Source organism: Megascapheus bottae, chromosome 24, assembly GCF_031878675.1.
Source record: "Megascapheus bottae isolate mThoBot1 chromosome 24, mThoBot2.hap1, whole genome shotgun sequence".
NCBI classification, from domain to species: domain Eukaryota; kingdom Metazoa; phylum Chordata; class Mammalia; order Rodentia; family Geomyidae; genus Megascapheus; species Megascapheus bottae.
In genome coordinates, this window is record NC_143532.1 from 21,018,625 (window position 1) to 21,037,619 (window position 18,995).

Sequence of the window (18,995 nt, forward strand, 5' to 3'; positions counted from 1 at the left end):
TAAGTACAATGTACTGTTAAGAATGCGATTAGTACACTCAAGCTACCAACCCCTCACCTTAGCAATACCATGGAGCATGGAGTATGGGCTGTTCCTCTCCTGACTGCATGGTGATCATGAACTTCATCTTGCTGCTGCTATCCAGGACCACTAGAGCATCTTATTACTGCAGAAAAGATTAAAGCTCAACATTCAATAACAGGGATAACTTCTACTCAATGTGTGTCACTTTCATCTTACTGTAAAGTCAAAACATCCTAAATCCAGCCATTAAATGTCAGAGATTGTAATTCCGCTGTCAGTATCTACAAGCACATCCCCAGGGATACCTAACTTGTCATGAGGGAAATAGGACCTCCAGAAATAGACACTGATACCAGCTCAGTAAAGCTATCAGGGTCAGCCAGCTACCAGTGGCTCATGACTGTCATCCTAGCTACTAAGGAGGCTTGAGAAGCAACAGGTATTTGGTTTTGGCTCATTGGCCATAACAAGGCCAACATTATATAGGGTAAGAGTAGGCGTAGAAAGCCTCCAGTCTGGAAATCCAGCCAGGACAAAGGAGGTGGGGCATGCTGCTGACTGGCAGTGAGTACTGACTTGCACACTGGTGTTTCAGTACACTCAGTGTGCTGCTCAGTCCTGTCTACTCAGAAAGCACAGTGTAGCATATGTACACTGTATTCCATGGTGAGGGGTGAGGGCTTGCTCATGGGTACATTTCTTAGTACTGGGAGTTTACACTCCTTAGCCCTGATCAACATTAAAGATGGAGGATGAAGATCTATCTCCCCCCATCTTTTTTTTTTTTTTTGCCAGTCATGGGGCTTGAACTGTGGGTCTGCACATTGTCCCTGAACTCTTGAGCTCAAGGCTAATGATCTACCACTTGAGTCACAGCACCATTTCCAGTTTTTCTGGTGACTAATTGGAGATAAGAGTCTCCAATTAACACTTTAAATTGCATTGCTGTTAATGCTTTTCTACCCAGTACTTGTATTTTCTGTAGCCATCCTCCACATATACCTCTTGGTAATACAGTCTCAGGGTTAACTCTTGGGAACATCCACCCTGAAACATCAGTTAAGGAGATCTCTACCTTCTTGTTTTTGTTTATTTTTCTTTTACCACTCCTGGAGCTTGAACTCGGGGCCTGGGCATTGTCCTTTTCTCAAGTCTAGCACTGTACCACTTGAGACACAGCAACACTTCTGGCTTCTTTTATGTATGTGGTACTGAGGATACGAATCCAGGGCTTCGTGCATGCTAGGCAAGTACTCTACCACTAGGCCACACTCCTGGCCCCAACTTTTACATTTTAAGCTTGTGGAAGGGACAGGATGACCCTATTGAGGTAGACCAGTTGTCAGACCAATTATAAAACATTTGAACAAACATGTTTCAAATTACAAAGCACGAATACACACTGGGGTAACTTGAACTGAAAAAACACAGTGTGCTCTTCCAAGTCCCCTGAAACCCACAGAATATATATTCTTTCCCTCATACCCACACAAGCCATCCGCTTAGACTCCAGTAATGCCATTTTGTCCTTGCTTGCCAAGGACCGGAGAGTCCTTCAACAGAGGTGAAGGGGTTGTATTTGCTAAAGTGGCGCTTTTTCTCCATCTCAGCTAAGAGCTTTGCTTTTATGGCTGTTACTGTGCTAGGATTCCAATTAGCCCTATTCTTTAAAAATGAGGTATGTGTGACAAAATGGCCTACATGGTTGCATTATAGCATTCAATAATCAGCATGTTGACAAAGATAAACAGTTAATTCTCTGTCAAAGGTACTCAGCACACATCTCTGGGGACTGACTGCCACAAAACTTTACTCCAGCATCTATGTTCTCCACAGGAGAAGAAGGCACCTCAGTGTATTAAATACAATCACCTTAATGAAGTTGGGCTTTTAAAACTAAGATGCTAAGTCATCTATTTCTATGAAGTTAAAACACCCATCTAAAATGACTTCAGGTTTCTTCTTTGTTGGTTTTAGTTATTTTTTCCTTGACTTTCAAGCTGGGAAACTATACTCTCCTTTCCATTATTGGAGCTTTTCTTCTGACCTCTTGAAGTGCATTTGTGCCATATTTGTGCTGGCTAGTATCTTCTCTACCTCTTCCTCCTCCCCTTCTCTTCTTTTTCTTTGTTGGTACTGTGGTTTAAATTTAGAGCACAACTCAAGTGACATGCTTAGCCTTATTTATTTATTACTTTTTAGTTAGGTATGTATGTGTGTATGTATGTATATAAGTATGTATGTGTGTATATACATGTGTGTATATGTGTGTATGTATGTGTGTATGTATGTATGTATGTATGTATGCATGCATGTATGCATGCATGCATGTATCTTTGCCAGTTCTAGGGCTTGAACTCAGGGCCTGGACCCTGTCCCTAAGCCTCTTTGCACTCAAAGCTAGTGCTATACCCCTTGAGCCTCAGCACTACTTCCAGCTTTCTTCCCTGAGTTGTCTTTTGGAAAGAAGAGTTCACAAACTGTTATGTCCGGGCTAGTTTCAAACTGTAATCCTCATATCTCAGCCCTGTGAGTAGGTAGGATTACAGATGTGAGACAGCAACACCCAGATGTGTTTTAGTTATTTTTCAAGTAAGGTTTTGCCTGATCCACTAAGACCAACCTTGCACCTTGATCCTCTTACTTAAGTCCTCCTGTATAGCTGGAATTTCAGGTGTGAATCACCACACCAGTTTATTGAGATGAGATCTCCATAATTTTCTGTCCTAGTTTACCCTAAACCCCCAATTTCTGCCTCTCAAATATCTGGGATTATAAGGTGAATCATCACACCTCTCCTTATTCTACCCTCTTCTAATAAAAGCAATTGTGCTCGATATTATCCCAGTTGCCTTTACTATATTCTTTCTCTGCCATCCTCTGCCATGCTGTGTGTGTCTGGAGGCTGAGCTCTATATACTCCATTACTAGATAGTTTTGTTCACTAGATTTTTGGCGGAAAGTACTAGAAAGACTGTGGAGAAGTTTTCCTGGCATCTTTCCTAAAGGGTGTGTGGAAGTAACCTCTTCCTTTTCTCCCTGCTGCCGTTGTTGTCCAGGAAGCCACATTTTCATCCCTGACTTCCTGAACATACTTCTCTGTAAATCTTATTATGCCTTCCATGATGCCTCTGCTTCTTGCTGGCAGAGATAGTGCCCATTCCTATTTTAGGAGTTTCCCTTTCCCACTTGGAAGAAGTAGGGGGATATTTAATCAGAGGGTCTTACCTCTCTCCAGCTAAGATGAGGATGATCTTGAGTATGTGCTCAATCATATCTGGAGTCTCTACCTCTAGGGTTCTAACCAAAGACTGAGCAGCCACCAGTTTCAATCCATTCATAGCCTGGGAAGCTGAGGTGCAGCTTGTTTTGCTCAGATAGCTGAGTTGCTTTAGTCAGTAACTTTCTAGGTCTACTCCTATAACCTTCCTCTGTCTTCCCGGAGCTTTCCAATCAGCTCCTCTTTTGTTCCAGTGAGCTGGTATAGGTTACTGTTGCTTACCGCCACAGAATCATCTTCACTGTTGTATCTCCAAATCTATACTTCCATTCATACCTTGTCTTCTGAGGATAGTGTCTCAATCTATTTTTCTATTTCTATAACCGAGCACCACTGCGTACAGAAAAGAAGTTCAATTCACTCATGGTTTTGGACAACAGGAATTGCAAGAGAATGGCTAGGCCTCTGGTGAACACTTTCTTACTGAATTATAGTATTATCCTTTTATAGCAAAATCATTTCTCATATAACCCACCAATCCATCCGTGGATTGATTCATTCACAAGGCTGAGCTCTCACCACACAATCCCCAACAAGTTTCAACACCAAATACTTTGACATGAATCAGGTAAGGAATTACACCCCTGCCCTATGTGATTATCATATGTATGGATTTTCTACACTTCATTCCTTTTCACTCTGCTTTGAATTACTTTTGTTTATAAATGTTTTTATCCCCTTTCCTGCCCTGCCCATTTAGTCTTGAGCTCTTTGACAACTGGCTTAGTGTCAGTTCATCTTGTTTTTTCCCATAGTATCTGACTTAGTATAGACTATCCTGGAAATGGTTGTTTGATGTCTGTATACAAGACCGGGATAAAACACAAAAACACACAACAGGTGCAAGTGGCTCACATTTATAATCTTAGCTACACAGAAGGCTGAGATCTGAGGATCTTGGCTGGAAGCCAGGGCCAGCTAGGAAAGTCTGTGAGACTCCTTATCTCCAACGAAGCACCAAACAACTGAAAGAGGAGCTGTGTCTTGAGTGGTTAGGGCACTAGCCTCGAGCAAAACAAAAGCTCAGGAACAGAGCCAAGGCCCTGAGTTCAAGCCCCAGGATGACACACACAGACACACAAAACAAGAACAAAAACAAAACAAAATAAAAATCAAATGCTTATATAAGTCTTTTCATTTCTTCATCTAACTAATTCTTCACCCAGTTCTGTGGAGAGGACAGCTGGCTAGCTCTCAGTCCTGCTTCCTCTTCCTTTTTAACCAGGTTAAACATCACCTCCCAGGTTTCATAGTAGTTTGTGATGTGCCTGTGATTAAATCCTAATCAATAGGAAGTGAGCAAGGGATATGTATCAGTGTCAGTTTCAGGCCTCATTTAACTCTCTGTGCCTTTTTTTTTTTTTACTAGCCTAAGAAGCCATGTGTTGAAGATGGTGGAACTCAGATGGAAAGAGATAGTTGCTTAGTCCTGTAATTGGGAGAGAGCTACTTGAGGATGGGGAGACTCGGTTGGCCTTTGTCAGACAAGTCAGAAAATTCTATTCTGTTAAAGAATACGATTTTGGTGTCTCTCTGTGCTAGAAGCCAGATTTATTTAAATAAACACTTGGAATTTAGTGCTAATTGATATAGTTGTATTTTTAAGTGGGAAGAATGCATTGTGTATTGTTTATGCAAATGAAGATAAATCTTCAAAGGAAGATTTTGTACACACACACACACACACACACACACACACACACACCCTGAAGTACAGTTATGTGGTCAGAATTCTATATGAGTGATGCTGGATGGTCTTATCCCCAGTCTCTAGAAGCACTGCGTGGAATCTTACTGTGTATCATCCAAAATAACCTCACTCTCCATTCCTGTTGAAGGGCTGGAAAACAGTCGAGGAAGTTGAAGTGCAGTTTTTACTCCTGACTGCATCACCTGCAGAATCTCCAGTCAACTTCTTCCTTTCCTGAATCTCAGCCTCCTGACCTGCAGGAAAATGATTAGGCCAGGGACTGTGTTTGCGGTCGGCATGTATGGGATCTGAGGGATGCTGGGGGGTAGAGTGAAAGACCATGGACTGGAGGGGCCAGGAGGGAAGTGGTTGAACTGTTATACAGGTAACTTGGGACTCAGCTGGTTTCACAGGAAGCTGGAATGGCTGCTAGAGTTGGGGCAACGTAGCCATGTCCTTGTAATTGCCTCCCAGCAGACCAGCCTTGGAATGATGGCTCCTCTTGGATCTTCCTAGATAAGGTTTGACTTTGACAACTAAAAGCCATTTTAGGCAACATTCCAGCAGTTATGGATGTGCTAGTTCTGTGCAAATCTTGCAGTACACCCCAACCCTGATAGTTACACTAATGGCTGGGAGGAAAAGCTAATCAAGATCATGAATCTGTAAGAGTTTGTTCACTGCAAAGATGGTGTCAATATGTACTGGACACACACCCAAACCAGGAACCTTTCTGCATTACAAAACTATATACCATTATTATTTGCCAACTTGAATATATTTTTTTCTAAAAATAAAGGATTTTTTTGCCAGTCCTGGGACTTGAACTCAGGGCCTGAGCACTATCCTTGGGCTTTCTCAAGGATAGAGCTCTACCACTGGAGCCCCAGCACCACTTCTGGCTTTTTTTTTATGTAAGTGGAACTAAGGAATTGAACCCTAATCTTTGTGCATGGTAGGCCAGCACTCTACAACTAGGCCAAAATCCTGGCCCCTAAAAAATGAAGGTTTTAAAATACAAATTCATGTAAACTGAAAATGTATGATTCCTTCCCCCTTTCTCTTCTATCTCCTTGTCTCTCTGTTCCTTTCTACTTCTATCTCTCTCCTCTTTCGTACCTGCCTTTGTTCATGCACATTATTGAACAAAATTTCTTACTGTTTGTGTAGGGCTTTTGCATCAATGTAATTCTCTAATTACATTGTACTAATTACATTGTACTATATAACTCTTTTTTTTTCTTTTCAAATCTGTATGTGACTTTTATAGGAAAGATATGAAAGCAAGCACATATAACATGTAAACAAACAAAGCTTTTACTTGTGGTTAATGTATACATTTTATTTTAGGGAGGAGGTATTTCTAGGTCACTGGCCTCCTTTCTAAGAGTTGAATGAAAACCAGGAGTGTATTCTCTCTAGAATACTGTCTGTATGCCCAGCTCTGCAGACAGCTTTGAGAGTTTCAGAGAATTCCGTGAGGATCCTGTGGTATCCTTGATTTGCTCTTAGAGTTCTCTTCCTCAGTCCATTTCCTATTTTTCCTATTCTGCTTTCCTGTCCTCTTGCTCATTCATTTGTTTGTTCAACATGGGATGTGGGAGTGTTTAATTTTATCTTCATAACCAAGAATGGGACATGGGAAAAAGTGAATGAAGTAGACTGGGCTCTCCCACAAGACCCTTCACATCTCTTACCCTGTGTCATATCCCCTTACTGTAGGCACCCCTTACTCCTTTCAAGATACCTCATCTGCAGCTCTGCCTTCTCTGACAGACAGGATTTTGTAAACCATCAGAACCACAAAAGAGGCCTCTCTCTGCTGGATTTATAGATTGGCAAAGCCATTTCATAAAAAATGATTAATGATAATTAACATTTTAACTTCAGGCTATTTAATGGCACCTGACAAAGGGGTCAAGTGAAACCCCTGGGTCTCATATGTCACAGCTATGAGATGGGGCTGAAGAATGGCTAAGAATTAGATGAAGGGGGTCTGAGAGACTCCCCAACCTTACTAGGAGTCTGTTTTCTTCCACAGGAAAAGGAGACCTTTTCCTTATCTCAGTTTCTGTACCTCCTTCTTGTCTCCTAGGACCTCATTCCTGTCCATACAATTCCCTTTCTGAAAGCAACCCTCACTTATTTCTCTGCTCTGAGGCTGAAAAAAAAATTATCCAACACCATAAACAAGTGAGCAAGGGTGAAATGAGAACTGATATGGTTCAGAAATGAAAGTAAGTCTTTCTAGGAAGATTCATGTGTTGAACAATCAAGATGAGACCAAACTGAAGACATCACGTGCCACACCTGGGTCCATGGGACGTGGGAATGTGTGCTGAGATAGTAGCTGGTAATGAATGATCAAAGAACTCATTCCCCCAAAAGCATCATAGCAGATTTCGAGATGATCAGCACTTACACAGCATCTGGAAAGTGTCTCGGTTGACCAGAGTCAGGACCTGGCAGTGAGGGCGATGCAGTAGAAACTGAGGACTAATCAGAACAAGTACATGGGTGGCAAGATGAAGCTATTGTTCATTTTCCCAGGAAGCCTAACCTTATTTGATCAAGTTCATGGCCAAACTCTGTTCAGTGCATGTATACATCCTGCAGCCTTCTTCCTCACCATTCCCCTAGGGGTTACATTGTACTGTTGTCCTGTTTTGCTTAAAAACAAAATGGGGCTCAGAGAGATTAAGGAGCTTGCTCAACATCACCCAGGACCACCTGACCCTGGGGCAGGAATAGAAACCCTTGGAACAGAAACAGCTGGATTTGACCCTCATATCCACATTCTTCCTTAGAGCCAAGCTCTTGGCTATTGGAATGTTTAACCAAGGCCAGACAGCAAAAGAAGGGCCAGCCTGAATAGTGGGGTATTATGAAACATAGCCAAGTGCTCCAAAAAGTTTTTTAAATGCACAAAAGTGTCAGGCACCGCTGGCTCACACCTGTAAATCCTAACTACTCAGGTGGCTGAGATCTGAGGATTACAGTTGGAAGTCAGCCTGTGCTGGAAAGTCCATGAGACTCCTATCTCCAATTAATCACCCCCCAAAACCCCCCAAAAAACCAGAAGTGGAGCTATGGCTCAAAGTGGTAGAGTGTTAGCCTTGAGCTGAAAAAGCCCAACGGCAGTGCTCAGGCCCTGAGTTCAAGCCATGACACCATGACAGATAAACACATACACACACACACACACACACACACACACACACACACACACACACACATTAATTATCTGAATAGAAGTAAGAGTAGTGCAAGTTTGCCTGTGGCCTACATCTTAAAGGAGAAATGCAGAGAGGTTTATGAAAAGTAGAAGGCAATAAGGAATTCTTTGCTGAAATTCCCCACTCTTAGAGGCCTCGATGCTCTTAGGCCCTTGCATGGCCTCCCAATGTCAGTAGCTGTTGGCACCCATGGCTGGGTCTCTCTTTTGGTACTTAGAGATTCTCTACAAGCATTTAAAAGGAATCATCAGTACTGAGTGGCCATTAAAGCAGTCTTGCTATTCAGAATGGCTTTCTGAAGTGAATGTGGAGGAAACATGTGGAGGGCTGAAGTCATTAGCTTTGACCAGTACTGACCATAAGCGATAGTCATTAATCTTGCTAAGGGGAAGTGTGAGCAATTCATAAAATCTGCTTGTTTGAGGTTTCTCCCTAAATGGACACCTGATCAGATGACCCCGTGTCTTTGCTCTAGGTAAGAAGGACACATGGGAGCTGTGATATTGACTTGGCATAATGAGTAGTGGGGACCCAGCAGGGATTCAAGGTTTATGGAAGGCAGTTAGAAAGCAGGGCTAGGAGAGTAACAACAGCTGGTATTTTTTTAGAATCCTTCCAGTAGGCCAAATCCTGAGTTAGGGGGAAGCATGGTTTGGGGTGGCAGAATGGCTCACATCTGTAATCCTAGCTACTTAGTAGGCTGAGATTTGAAGATCATGGTTCAAAGCCAGTCCATGCAGGAAAGTCTTGTCTCTAATTAACTACTTCCAGAAAACTGAAAGTGACACTTGGGCTCAAAGTGTTGGAGTGCTAGCCTTGAGCAAATAGAGCTCAGGGACAGTGCTTAGGCCCTGAATTCAAGCCCCATGCCTGACCCCCCTTCCCCCAAAAAAATTTACATGGAAAAGGGATTTGGTTCAAAAAAAAAAAAGAAAAACTTTTTTAATACTCAGACTAGAACTATGTCACATGGCAGCTGAAAGGCAGAACTCTCCAACTCCCTCTCCCCACCAGTGTTTGCTTGCTTCATTTGCTTCAGATAATGTCTTTCCCTTCTGATGTTAGCTTTGCCCAAATATATATAGATCCTTGATTGCAAACTCTTGTTTGGGGATAGAATTCTCTTGCACAATAAAGATGTGTTTAATTCAGGAATCCTAAATTGTCTTCAGCGGTTTGGAGATGTAGTTGTTCATTTATGTTTTCTCCTTCAATAACAGCATGCTTGAGTTTCAGGTATGTAGGATGAGGTGGAGTGCTGAAGATGAGAAGACTGAATGTGAATCTAGGTGAAATCCAGTAGGAAATATGGTTGCACCTGTTCCTGAGACAGGATTTACTCCTGTGGCTCAAGGCAGGAATTCTACACCCTCCTGCAGCTCTTAGTCTGAGCACCAGAGGTTCAGCCACAGGAAACTGATCAGAGAGCCATGAGCTTACCTGAGATGCTTGTTCTGTGGGTAGATCTCTCAACCAAAGAAGTATGATTCTTTATTTATGGGCTGCCTTTGGTAGTAGAGATCCAAGAGCTACATCTTAGGTTGAGATGTAGCTCAGTGGCAAAACATTTGCCTAGCAAGTGCAGCATCCTGGGCTTGATCCCCAGTATGAAAACCAGAAAAGACCCCAAATAGTAAAATAAAACCCCTCAAAACAAGAGCTACATCCCCAGAATATTGACCAGGATTGTCTCGGAGATGAAGGCTGTGGTAGTAAGGGGTGATCTCTGCCAGCATATGGGAGTGGGTCTAGGAAACACCAGAAGTCCTGACCAGCTGGCCACTCATTAGAAGGAGAGCAGTCTAGGATTCTAGAGCATAAAACAGCAAGCTCACTGGGTCTCAGAAATATACTCTGCATAAGCAAACCATAGCATCTTAAAACAATAGAATGCCTTAGCAGGAGAGGAAAAGAATCCTTCTTCCTTTGAGCCTGGCTTCTTTTATTCTAGCAGGAAATCTGACATGGATATCCATCTCCCTCCACCCATGGTCTCATTCATAGCTGGACATACTCCTAAGCAGAAGCCACTGCTTCTTCAAATAGCTAGGCATTAAAAAAAAAAAAAAACAGGGGTCAGGAGATTGATTTTTTTTGTGCTGGGGTAGGGCAGGGCTCAAATTCATATTGAAATCTAGCCCTTGATGGTACTTGAAGGTGGTGCAACCCTAGGTGAGTAGGTTATGAAAGGATCAGAAACCTTAGAGAATTCCCTCACCCCTTCCACCATTTGGGGATACAATTTAAAACAATATAAAAGTGCAGCTTAGATACTAAGGACCACTGCTGGATACCTGCCTGTGTTTTATGCTGAACTTCCCAGGCTCCAATTAATTTCTATTGTCCAATTCTATTCCCCACTACAGAAATGTGTCGGAACATCTGGACGGGCATGCCATTGAGTCTGATAAATTGTAAAGGCTCCAGTCCTGTTGATCGTGAGCTGGTGATGGAATCTGAGAACTACACAGAATCACAGAGATTGCATAGTGAGTTGGTGCACACCTAATGATGCCTAGTAGAACAAAGATCTTGGGTGGAGCGGGTTTACCCTGTGCAGATTCCCCTTTTCTTCAGAGGCTATCCAGCCAAGGGAAGGAGCACCTTAGCCAGCAGGGAGTTTGGGGGGTCCAAATCTCAAGTTTAGCTTTGTACCTTTTGCTGGAGCTCATGGTTGTCCAGCTGTTGCTGGGTATCAGGAGGCTCAGCTGAGGAAAGCCAGGCTGCATTCTCCCTCCCCTTGCTCTGGTGTTTAATCAAAACTGTATTCAAAATATGATTGTGGGAGATTATATTGGGAGATTTGCAGGAGGCTCTCGGTGGGGGCAGATAGTGGGAACAGATTGTGGCTGGGGGCCTAAGGCTGGCTGGGATAATCACAGGCTCAGACACGCCATTCCCAGGCCCTTCCCAGAGAGCTCTTCCCCTGCTCTGGAAGAGACCTTGAGTACTGGGATGAAAAGCTGGCTGATCTTAAGTATTTCACAGCTGGGGAGCAAAGAAAGGGTGAGCGTCCAATCTCCATAACAAGGGAGTCCTGCAATTGAGCAGTAAAGCCACTTTCTAGTTCCAGACTGAGACACAGCCCTCCTCACTGCAAGCAGTCTCTAGCTAGCCTAGCCAGCCAGACTCAGATCTTTGGGACAATCCCTGGCTGTTGGCTCCGGCTTTGGGTTTGGAGCTGGAGAAGCAGCAGCTTCTGACTGGTAGATAGTAGGGCTGGGGCAACAGGAAGCCCAGGCAGGCCAGCCAGGCAACCCTATTTTCCAAATGTGAAGGCAAGATTCCCTGCCCTACTCCCCCACCTTCTGGATTCTTTGCCCTGCTTAGAATCTTGCAGTGGGATGGCTCCAAAATGGGCCTTAGTGTCCCATCTCCACCTGCTGACTCTGGGAATGGCAAATATGGCTCTTCACTCTAAACAGGAGACCTTCTAACCAAACCCCTGCTATCTCCACTGTCCCCAGAGGACACCTACCTGGCTCCCCAAGAGGGGAGTGAAGTTGAGAGCGCCTTGAAAGAAACCTCCGGCTAATGCTCTTTATTACAAGCATTAATCCCACAAAGCCGACTGGAAATAATGTTTATCTTTTCACAGTTTAATTTTCTGGACCCTAAGCCTCAGGTCAGTGAGGGCGACTGGAAGGTCCCAGGGGAGGCTGGAAGGGGGAGGGGGACCAGCTGTTGCCTAGGAGCCTTGCAGAGCAGGGAGGGGTCTCCCCAGGAGGTGGGGGGGGGGGGAGAAGAGAAACTGCAAAAGGGTTTTAGGACCCAAATGGAAAGCTAGGGCTTGGGTCTACCGCAGACCTTTGGGATCCCCCTCTCCCTGGGCCACCTATTGGGCCTCCAGTTTTCCCATCTGAAGAAGAGGTTTGGGGGTTTTGTAGTTCATGATCTTTAATGATCTGGGATCTTTTCTGTAGAAAAAAAAAAAACCAAGGCAGGGTGGGATAGGGCGATGGGGACCTGCCTCTGTACCCTCTCAACTTCCAACTCCAGCCTTCTCTTCCTTAGCCCCCAAGTGTCACTCTGCCAAGATGGGGGGCTCTTTGGCCCCTGACTTCAGTCACCAATGGCCTGGTTGATTTTGAACTTGCCACCTCCAGGACAGGTTGCACCGTACCACACAGCTCCAGTCCCGTTCTCCTCCATCATGCCCTACCCCATGGAGATTTCCACTAGTGTGCTTCCTCCTCTGTGAGCCTCAGTGCCTTCCCACCTAGGCTGAAGTTGGAAGCCCTTAGACCCAGAATTCAGCCTCAGGCAGCCTCATTCAGCCTGCAAATGTCAGATTCCATTCAGGTGCTGAGTGGACACATTTAAACCTCTCACACTCACAGACACAACTCACAAGGCAAGGCAGGCAAAGCCCCCTTCCCTGCTCATCAGCTCCCAGAGCTTGGCCTGGGCTAGGAACATTTGCTGACACTGAGATTAAATGAAAGAGTAGCTGTTGTAATTTTATCTTGACCCCTCAGGTTGTCCAGTTTCCAAAGCTCCCAATGGGTATGACAAGGGATAACCAAGAGTATTTTTCTCTTGCTTGCTCCCAGTCACTTACAATTCTAGTAGGAATCTCAAAGTAAAGGCTGTCCCCAGACAAACATCCTGACGACAACCCCCAGCTATCACCACCTCCTGGCAACACCAACTCCAGCCGAGTTCTCAGCCTGAACCTGCAGCTTGGTTGTACAAGTTTTGGTTGCTAAATGGCTGGAGCCTGAGCTTTGCCCTAGCCTTGCCAGTTTCACTCCCATCTGCTAAAAAAGGCTAAGGTCTGCAGCCCACTTTGCCTAGTCCCCAGAACCACTGGATCCGTTCCACCCTTCCCTCCCTTGACCTCTCCCAGTGCCCCTGGCACAGACAGACAGCACGGTTGGGTTAGATCTGATTTTTTTTTTTTTTTAAGATACGAAGGGTGGGCAGGGAAGGAGATGCCTGTGGTCCTTAAGGGGCCAGATCTGCTAGGAAGTTACAAAGTGAGGGAAGGGGAGGAAAGGGATGAGCTAGAGTAGACAGCACAGGCCCTTCAATGAGAGGCAGGAGGGAGAATAAGAAGAGTGGGTGCAATGTCTCAGCCTTCCCACTGAGCCCTGCTATTTAGGTGGGTCTGATTAGGTGTCTGTCTGCCTGCCACCCCCAGCTCTGCGTGCAAAGACAGCTGCTAGGAGAGTTTCTGTGGGTTTGTCATGTAGGCAAAGTGACAACTCCTGGTCCCTGTCAAGGTCTCCCAGCTTCTTAGGTAGAGGTGAATGGGAGGGAAAGGGCCCATTTCCAATGTTCTTCTGCAAATCACAGCCATTGCGCTAACCTGCTGAGAGAGGAAAGGTTGATTAAAACCCGAAGGCCACTTGGTAGCAATTCCTAGGAAATCAGAGGTCAGCCAGGGTCTCACCAGAAGGGAAGCAAAGGGCTAGAGGCAATTTGCCAGCCAGAGGTAATGCTCGGACCACTTAAGTGTAAATTCACATAACAATGTAACTCAATTTTCTAAACCAGTAGCTAATCCTGAGAGAAATTACTACAAAGGTCTGAATCTGACCGTAATTGCTGGAGGCTGCCAAATGCTGGGGTGAAATTCCTTCCACCAGACCCCTAGCTTCACAGTCTCACCCTACTTGGAGATGAGTCCTGGGGGTAAAGGTGGGGTGAAGGTCTCTATCTAGGGTTAGGACTAACCTTAGCTTCCAAGCTGTTGAGTACATTGGGGTATCTACACACTCCCAGAGGCTTTTGTGAGGCCACAGACAGATGCAGGCTGGGCTTATGAACTGACTTTCAGTCCACCCTTCAGATGACTCTAGAAGCCCTGGACCTAGAAGAGTTTGGTACCAACTGCCAGATTGTCTTTTTTTGAAGGAAAAACAGGGGACAAAGTGTTCAGTTAGAAGGATGTGGAGACACACACCTGCTGTGTTGGACAGATAATGAATGCATCATCTCGGGTTTCCCTCTCTGCAGACTCCTATTGCTGCGCTGTGGCTTTAAATAAGAGACTGGGGGACTGAAATTTGACAAAATGTTGTGGAGTCCAGGACTAAACTGAGCTCTGGCTGGGTAAAGGGCCCGGCTGGCGGGTGTGTGTGTGGGGGGTGTCTTTTGGAGGGCACATCTAGTACGGATGAGGGGCCCACTACCTTCCGCTCCAGAGGGGTACTGGCACGGCACTGCAGGTTCTCTCCGCCTCGGGCACGGGGCACAGTTCATTGGCATCCCCGCTAACGCAAACGTGGAGTTCCCAAAGGCTTTGGCTACGAGGGCCGATTCTTCGCATGGGGAGTCTCTGGAAAACACGGGGCGCCTGGCACAGCCCAGAGGTTGTCCCCGAATCAAATGACCCTCAGGACTTCGTACTCTGGGCCGGGTGGCGGGTACACCTTCCACAGCCGTGGCCGCCGCGGTGTGCGCCAAAGACCAGATGCGCGGTTTCTCGGCCCCAGGATAGCGCACAAGCGTCGTGGCCCCCCCAGGCTCCGCCGCCCCAAGGAAGTCAGCTTCTTCTGACCCGGGGGGTTCACAGAAGCGTAAGCGGGGCGCTGGCAGGCCGCATTCCCTGCTCTCCAACCGGCTCTGTCGAGCAGCCGCGGCGCAGGGCGTGGGCAGAGGCTGTGCGCCCTTCTGGAACTCAGCCAGTCGATCGGTGGCATTGGTCGCTGCCTCCTCTTCTTCAGCTTCCTCCTCTTCTTCCTCTTCCTCCAAGTCTTCCAGATCACTCAGTCGGAGCCCCTGAGCCCCGTGGCAAACAGCAGCTTCTGCAGGAAATCAAGAGCAAGTGAGAAAAGCCCCAGGACCCAAGGGAAATCCCAGCAAGGGACCGACCCGGAGAAGCTTTTAGCGGGAAGTGACTGCCCTGGGGAGTTCTCTACATAATTCACCAGTCTTGCCTCTCCCTTCCTTACACTCGCCCCAGAGATGGCTGCCTGCCTGCCAGCCCCAAGGAAAGAATTCTCCTGCCTGCTGCCAGCGTCTCAGGAGACAAGTCCACTCCTGTACAGCCCCAGCCAAGCCTAGGAAAGGCCACTTTGCAGGCTGGAGAGTCAGGACTGGAAAAAGCTTCATGCAACTTCAGCACCCACAAGCGCGCACTGCTTGATTATGAACACCAGCAAAGTGCTCCTGAGTGCCAGCCCGGTGCCAGCTATCCTTTAGGCATTTAGGTATTGGTTATTTAAGGAATGCGCACCAGTATGACACTTTCTAGTGAAAAGAATGTACTAGAGAAAATAGCAGAGGTGGATGGGGGGAGGGACACCGTTCTCATCGAGGTGGGTATGGCAGACATCTAAAACAGCTGTCTTAATGGAAAGGAAGATCTGAGGGGCTAATTCAGCTTGAGTGAAAGCGACCATTAAAAGCTGAGAGGAAATAGATCCCGTGGAAAACTCTGAGTAAAAATGCATGGGCAAAGGCATGGACATCTTCTCTGTGTGCATACATCTACTCTCCAGGCATGTAGATTTGGGAGGCTTTGGATTTTCCTGCTTGATGGCCCTCCTCTCAGGTGTGTGGTAAAGGCTGTGATTACCTTTGGTGTCCCCATTGAGGCAGTCCAGTGAATTATCCCCTGGGCCCTCTGACTTCCTCTCCTCTCCACCTTTGCTCTTGGGTGCCCAGGTCATTTTATTCTCTTTCTTGAGGCGCCGGCGCGCGTTGGCGAACCAGGTGGACACCTGCGTGAGGGTCATCTTGGTGATGATGGCCAGCATGATCTTCTCGCCCTTGGTGGGGTAGGGGTTCTTGCGGTGCTCGTTGAGCCAGGCCTTGAGGGTGCTGGTAGTCTCCCGGGTAGCGTTCTTTCGGCGTCCTGCACCACTCAGCTCTACTCCACCATACCTAGAATGGAAGCCCTTGGCTCAGGTTCAGGCAAAGGATAATCTACAGCCTGAAAGTGTGGTTCTTGCCCTGTCCCCCTCATCCATCCAGGGTACAGGGAAGCATGTGTAAGCCCCCACCAAGATACCCCACTTCTCACCGGTCATACTGGTACTGCCCCAGAGTTGGCTCATAAGGATAATATGCTCCTGGTTGGGCCAAGCTGGGTGTAAAACTCCCTGCCGCCTCCTTAAATTCATACTGTGGATTCTGGTAGGAGACAAAGAGAACTGAGGAAGACATGGAGGAAAAGGATGCAGGGGAAAGACTCTGAAGCTGAGTCTGGTTCACATCCAAGTACCACCGCTAACATTGCCTATAAAGAAATCCAAGGCATGATCTTTAACAACATGGTGCCTCAGTTTCTCTCTGGGTAAAATGCAAGTGACAGTAGTACCTGGGGTTATTGAAGAAGAATGAGCTGGTAGAGGGTTTGGTGGAATCTATAACATGATATAAGCAGTACACACATTAGCTGAGATGATTACATTCCACCACACCCCCCACACAGTCTGGGGAGACCTACTGTAAAGTTGGGGCTTTAGAGAAGGGGCTGAACTTCCCCAATGTCAAATCCTCATCTGTAGATTGAGACTTGTTAATGACTTACGTCGTAGAATTCATAAAAACACAAATGTTTTGTCAACAGGGAATTCTGCACATTGTAAAATTATATACAGTTGAAAATATCCATTCCCTACCATTTCCTTTCCCAGGTGTTGTCACTTGTGGATTTGCCCTGGGGGAGATCACCTGTGGATTTCACCTGACACTGCAACTCCCTCTCTAATCCTCCAGGTTTCCCAGCAGCAGTCCCAGGCTTCCTCCCCCCCCCCCACTCACCAGCGCCCCATACAGAGGAGTGGGCTCTGGGCCGTAGGGCAGGTACCCAGAGTAGCTCTGGGCTGCGGTGGCCGCTGAGTATGGTGCTCCATAGATGCCCAAGGCAGCGCCCAGCTCAGGCCGGGCACTGCCCAGCAGCCGACTGTCGTAGGGGGCGCAGCAAAGAGCAGAGGTCGGACTGGAGCCTGAGGCCACATCAGAGGCCGAGCGAGAGGCCGATTCGCAGCAAGTAGCGCTCGAACTCGCCGACACCAGAAACTAGAGAGACAGAAAAGGGGTCATAAAGGTTAGGCACTCCTGTCTTTTGCTGGCAGGAGTCAGAGGGGAGCCAGAAGGAGCCTGCCTGCTCCTTTCTTTGATTGTTGCTTCCTTCTGAATTAACCAAGAGCTGCAGAGTGCTGAGCATTCTGGGAGAGGAACTTTCCATCATAACTTACCAAACTGCATCCCTACACCATTGCCAAAGCACCAGAGTCCCCAAGGGATTCCTGGCAGGTGAATACTCCCAAATCAGAATCACAGACCAAAATTACCTCTTCTTTCTGGCTCACCGCCCCCCCCCACTCTTCCCCCTACCCCCAAATGGCAGGAGCCATCACCAACCCTCCATTCCTATCCCTATTTGTTCCTAGGCAATCCAAGAACTAGAAAGAGAATGCAGATGTGTGTCCAGGATCACACAACCTGGGTCAAAGGTCGAGCTGGCATGAGCTCCCAAGAAAATACACCTGGTTCTCTGTGGGTGAAACTGAAGATCAGTGGTGAGGTAGCCCCAGAATTTTCTCAGAATACCCATGTCACTGGCCAACACCTTATAATTGTAGTTTGGAAAAAGGAAGGAAGTGGAAGCCGAATCTCTTCGATTAGCCAAAGATTCAGTGAGATTAAAAAAAGAGGTCATCAAATGAGCGATCCAAAGAGAGAGAGAGAAGGACAAAGCTCAGCACTCGAGGTCTCCCCTCCCCCCCCCAGAGTCTCTTGTCCACCTCAGACATTGGCACAGAGATCCCACCCACCGCCCTGGATATGGCCACAGTGCCCACGCGTGGATCACACCATTTCCAGCATGCAATTGGGAGCAGCACCTCCTCAAACACGGGTCGAAGGCGTTAAAGGAGGTTGGGGTGCATCTCCTGGGGTCTTCACTCTCTCTGACTTCCCACGGGTCAGGGTCACCGGGAGAACAAACGAAGCTCAAGGAGAGGCGCGCGCGCCTGCTGGGTAGATAGGTGTATCGGCCATCCCCTCCACCCAGTCTGCCGGTATTTCTCACCAAGGCACTACTTACCTGGGACGCGCCGCCATAAGGGTGTCCAAAGTGTGGGAAGGACATAGCGCCTGGCTGTCCGTCCTGAGCGATCTCCTAGTTCCCTTACGAGGTCCGAACACCGCTGCGAGATCCTGAGCCCCGGGCCCAGTGACGTCTCCTTTCCTTACACCGCTGCGAATGTCCAGCGCCCGTTTGTTGTCTCGCTGGGCGCAATTGGAGGCAGAGCTGAGGGCAGCCCAGCTGCCAAGCCCTGCGCTCCTGAAGGCGCCGCTCCGGCCCGTGGGGTCCAGAAGACAGAAGGGCCCATGGATGGGCAGGGAAAGGAAGAAAGCGCGGCTTTGCAAAGGCGCGCGGTGTGAGACGCAGCGCGGGCTGTGAGGCTCCCGGGGTGTCCCCGTCCAAGGTGGCCAGAGGCTCAATGTGACGTCACGGTAATCCCGGGCTGCCAAACGGAACCCCGGGCCCCTAGGCCCCGGGCCACCGAGCGTACCAAGTGCAGCCAGCCCGTGTGTACGCGCGCGCGATCTCACCTACACGCACATTTGCTCTGGGCGCTTTGTGGAGTGGAGGAGGATCGTCAAAGATCCTGACCCTCTCTCCCGCGCTCCAGCCGACCTCCTTCCCTCCAGCTCCCAGCCACGAGCGCGCGCACTGCCTCTCTCTCTCTCTCTCTCTCTCTCTCTCTCTCTCTCTCTCTCTCTCTCTCTCTCTCTCTCTCTCTCTCTCTCTCTCTCTCTCTCTCTCTCTCTCTCTCACACACACACACACACACACACACAC

General features: G+C 47.3%; 1 protein-coding gene across 1 annotated transcript; it reads right to left on the reverse strand.

The window, feature by feature from the left end:
• Positions 1-5,120: 5,120 nt before the first annotated feature.
• Irx6 (iroquois homeobox 6) lies at positions 5,121-18,278 on the reverse strand. The gene is made up of 8 exons (XM_090357067.1): positions 18,234-18,278; positions 16,946-17,203; positions 16,203-16,312; positions 15,756-16,063; positions 14,350-14,982; positions 10,886-10,992; positions 7,417-7,456; positions 5,121-5,248 (listed from the first exon to the last, which is right to left on the reverse strand). Exons 1-8 carry the CDS (start codon positions 18,276-18,278, stop codon positions 5,121-5,123), a joined length of 1,629 nt encoding a protein of 542 aa, XP_090213193.1.
• Between the last annotated feature and the right edge of the window lie 717 nt (positions 18,279-18,995).

What these genes read in the sequence shown, in the direction of transcription:
- Irx6 (XM_090357067.1), bottom strand. Translation starts at nt 18,278, where the DNA reads ATGTCCTTCCCACACTTTGGACACCCTTATGGCGGCGCGTCCCAG. An exon ending in CTTATGGCGGCGCGTCCCAG is followed by an intron (nt 17,204 to 18,233) that starts GTAAGTAGTGCC and finishes CTGTCTCTCTAG; the next exon opens with TTTCTGGTGTCGGCGAGTTC. An exon ending in AGGTAGTGGGCCCCTCATCC is followed by an intron (nt 10,993 to 14,349) that starts GTACTAGATGTG and finishes TTTTGAATACAG; the next exon opens with TTTTGATTAAACACCAGAGC.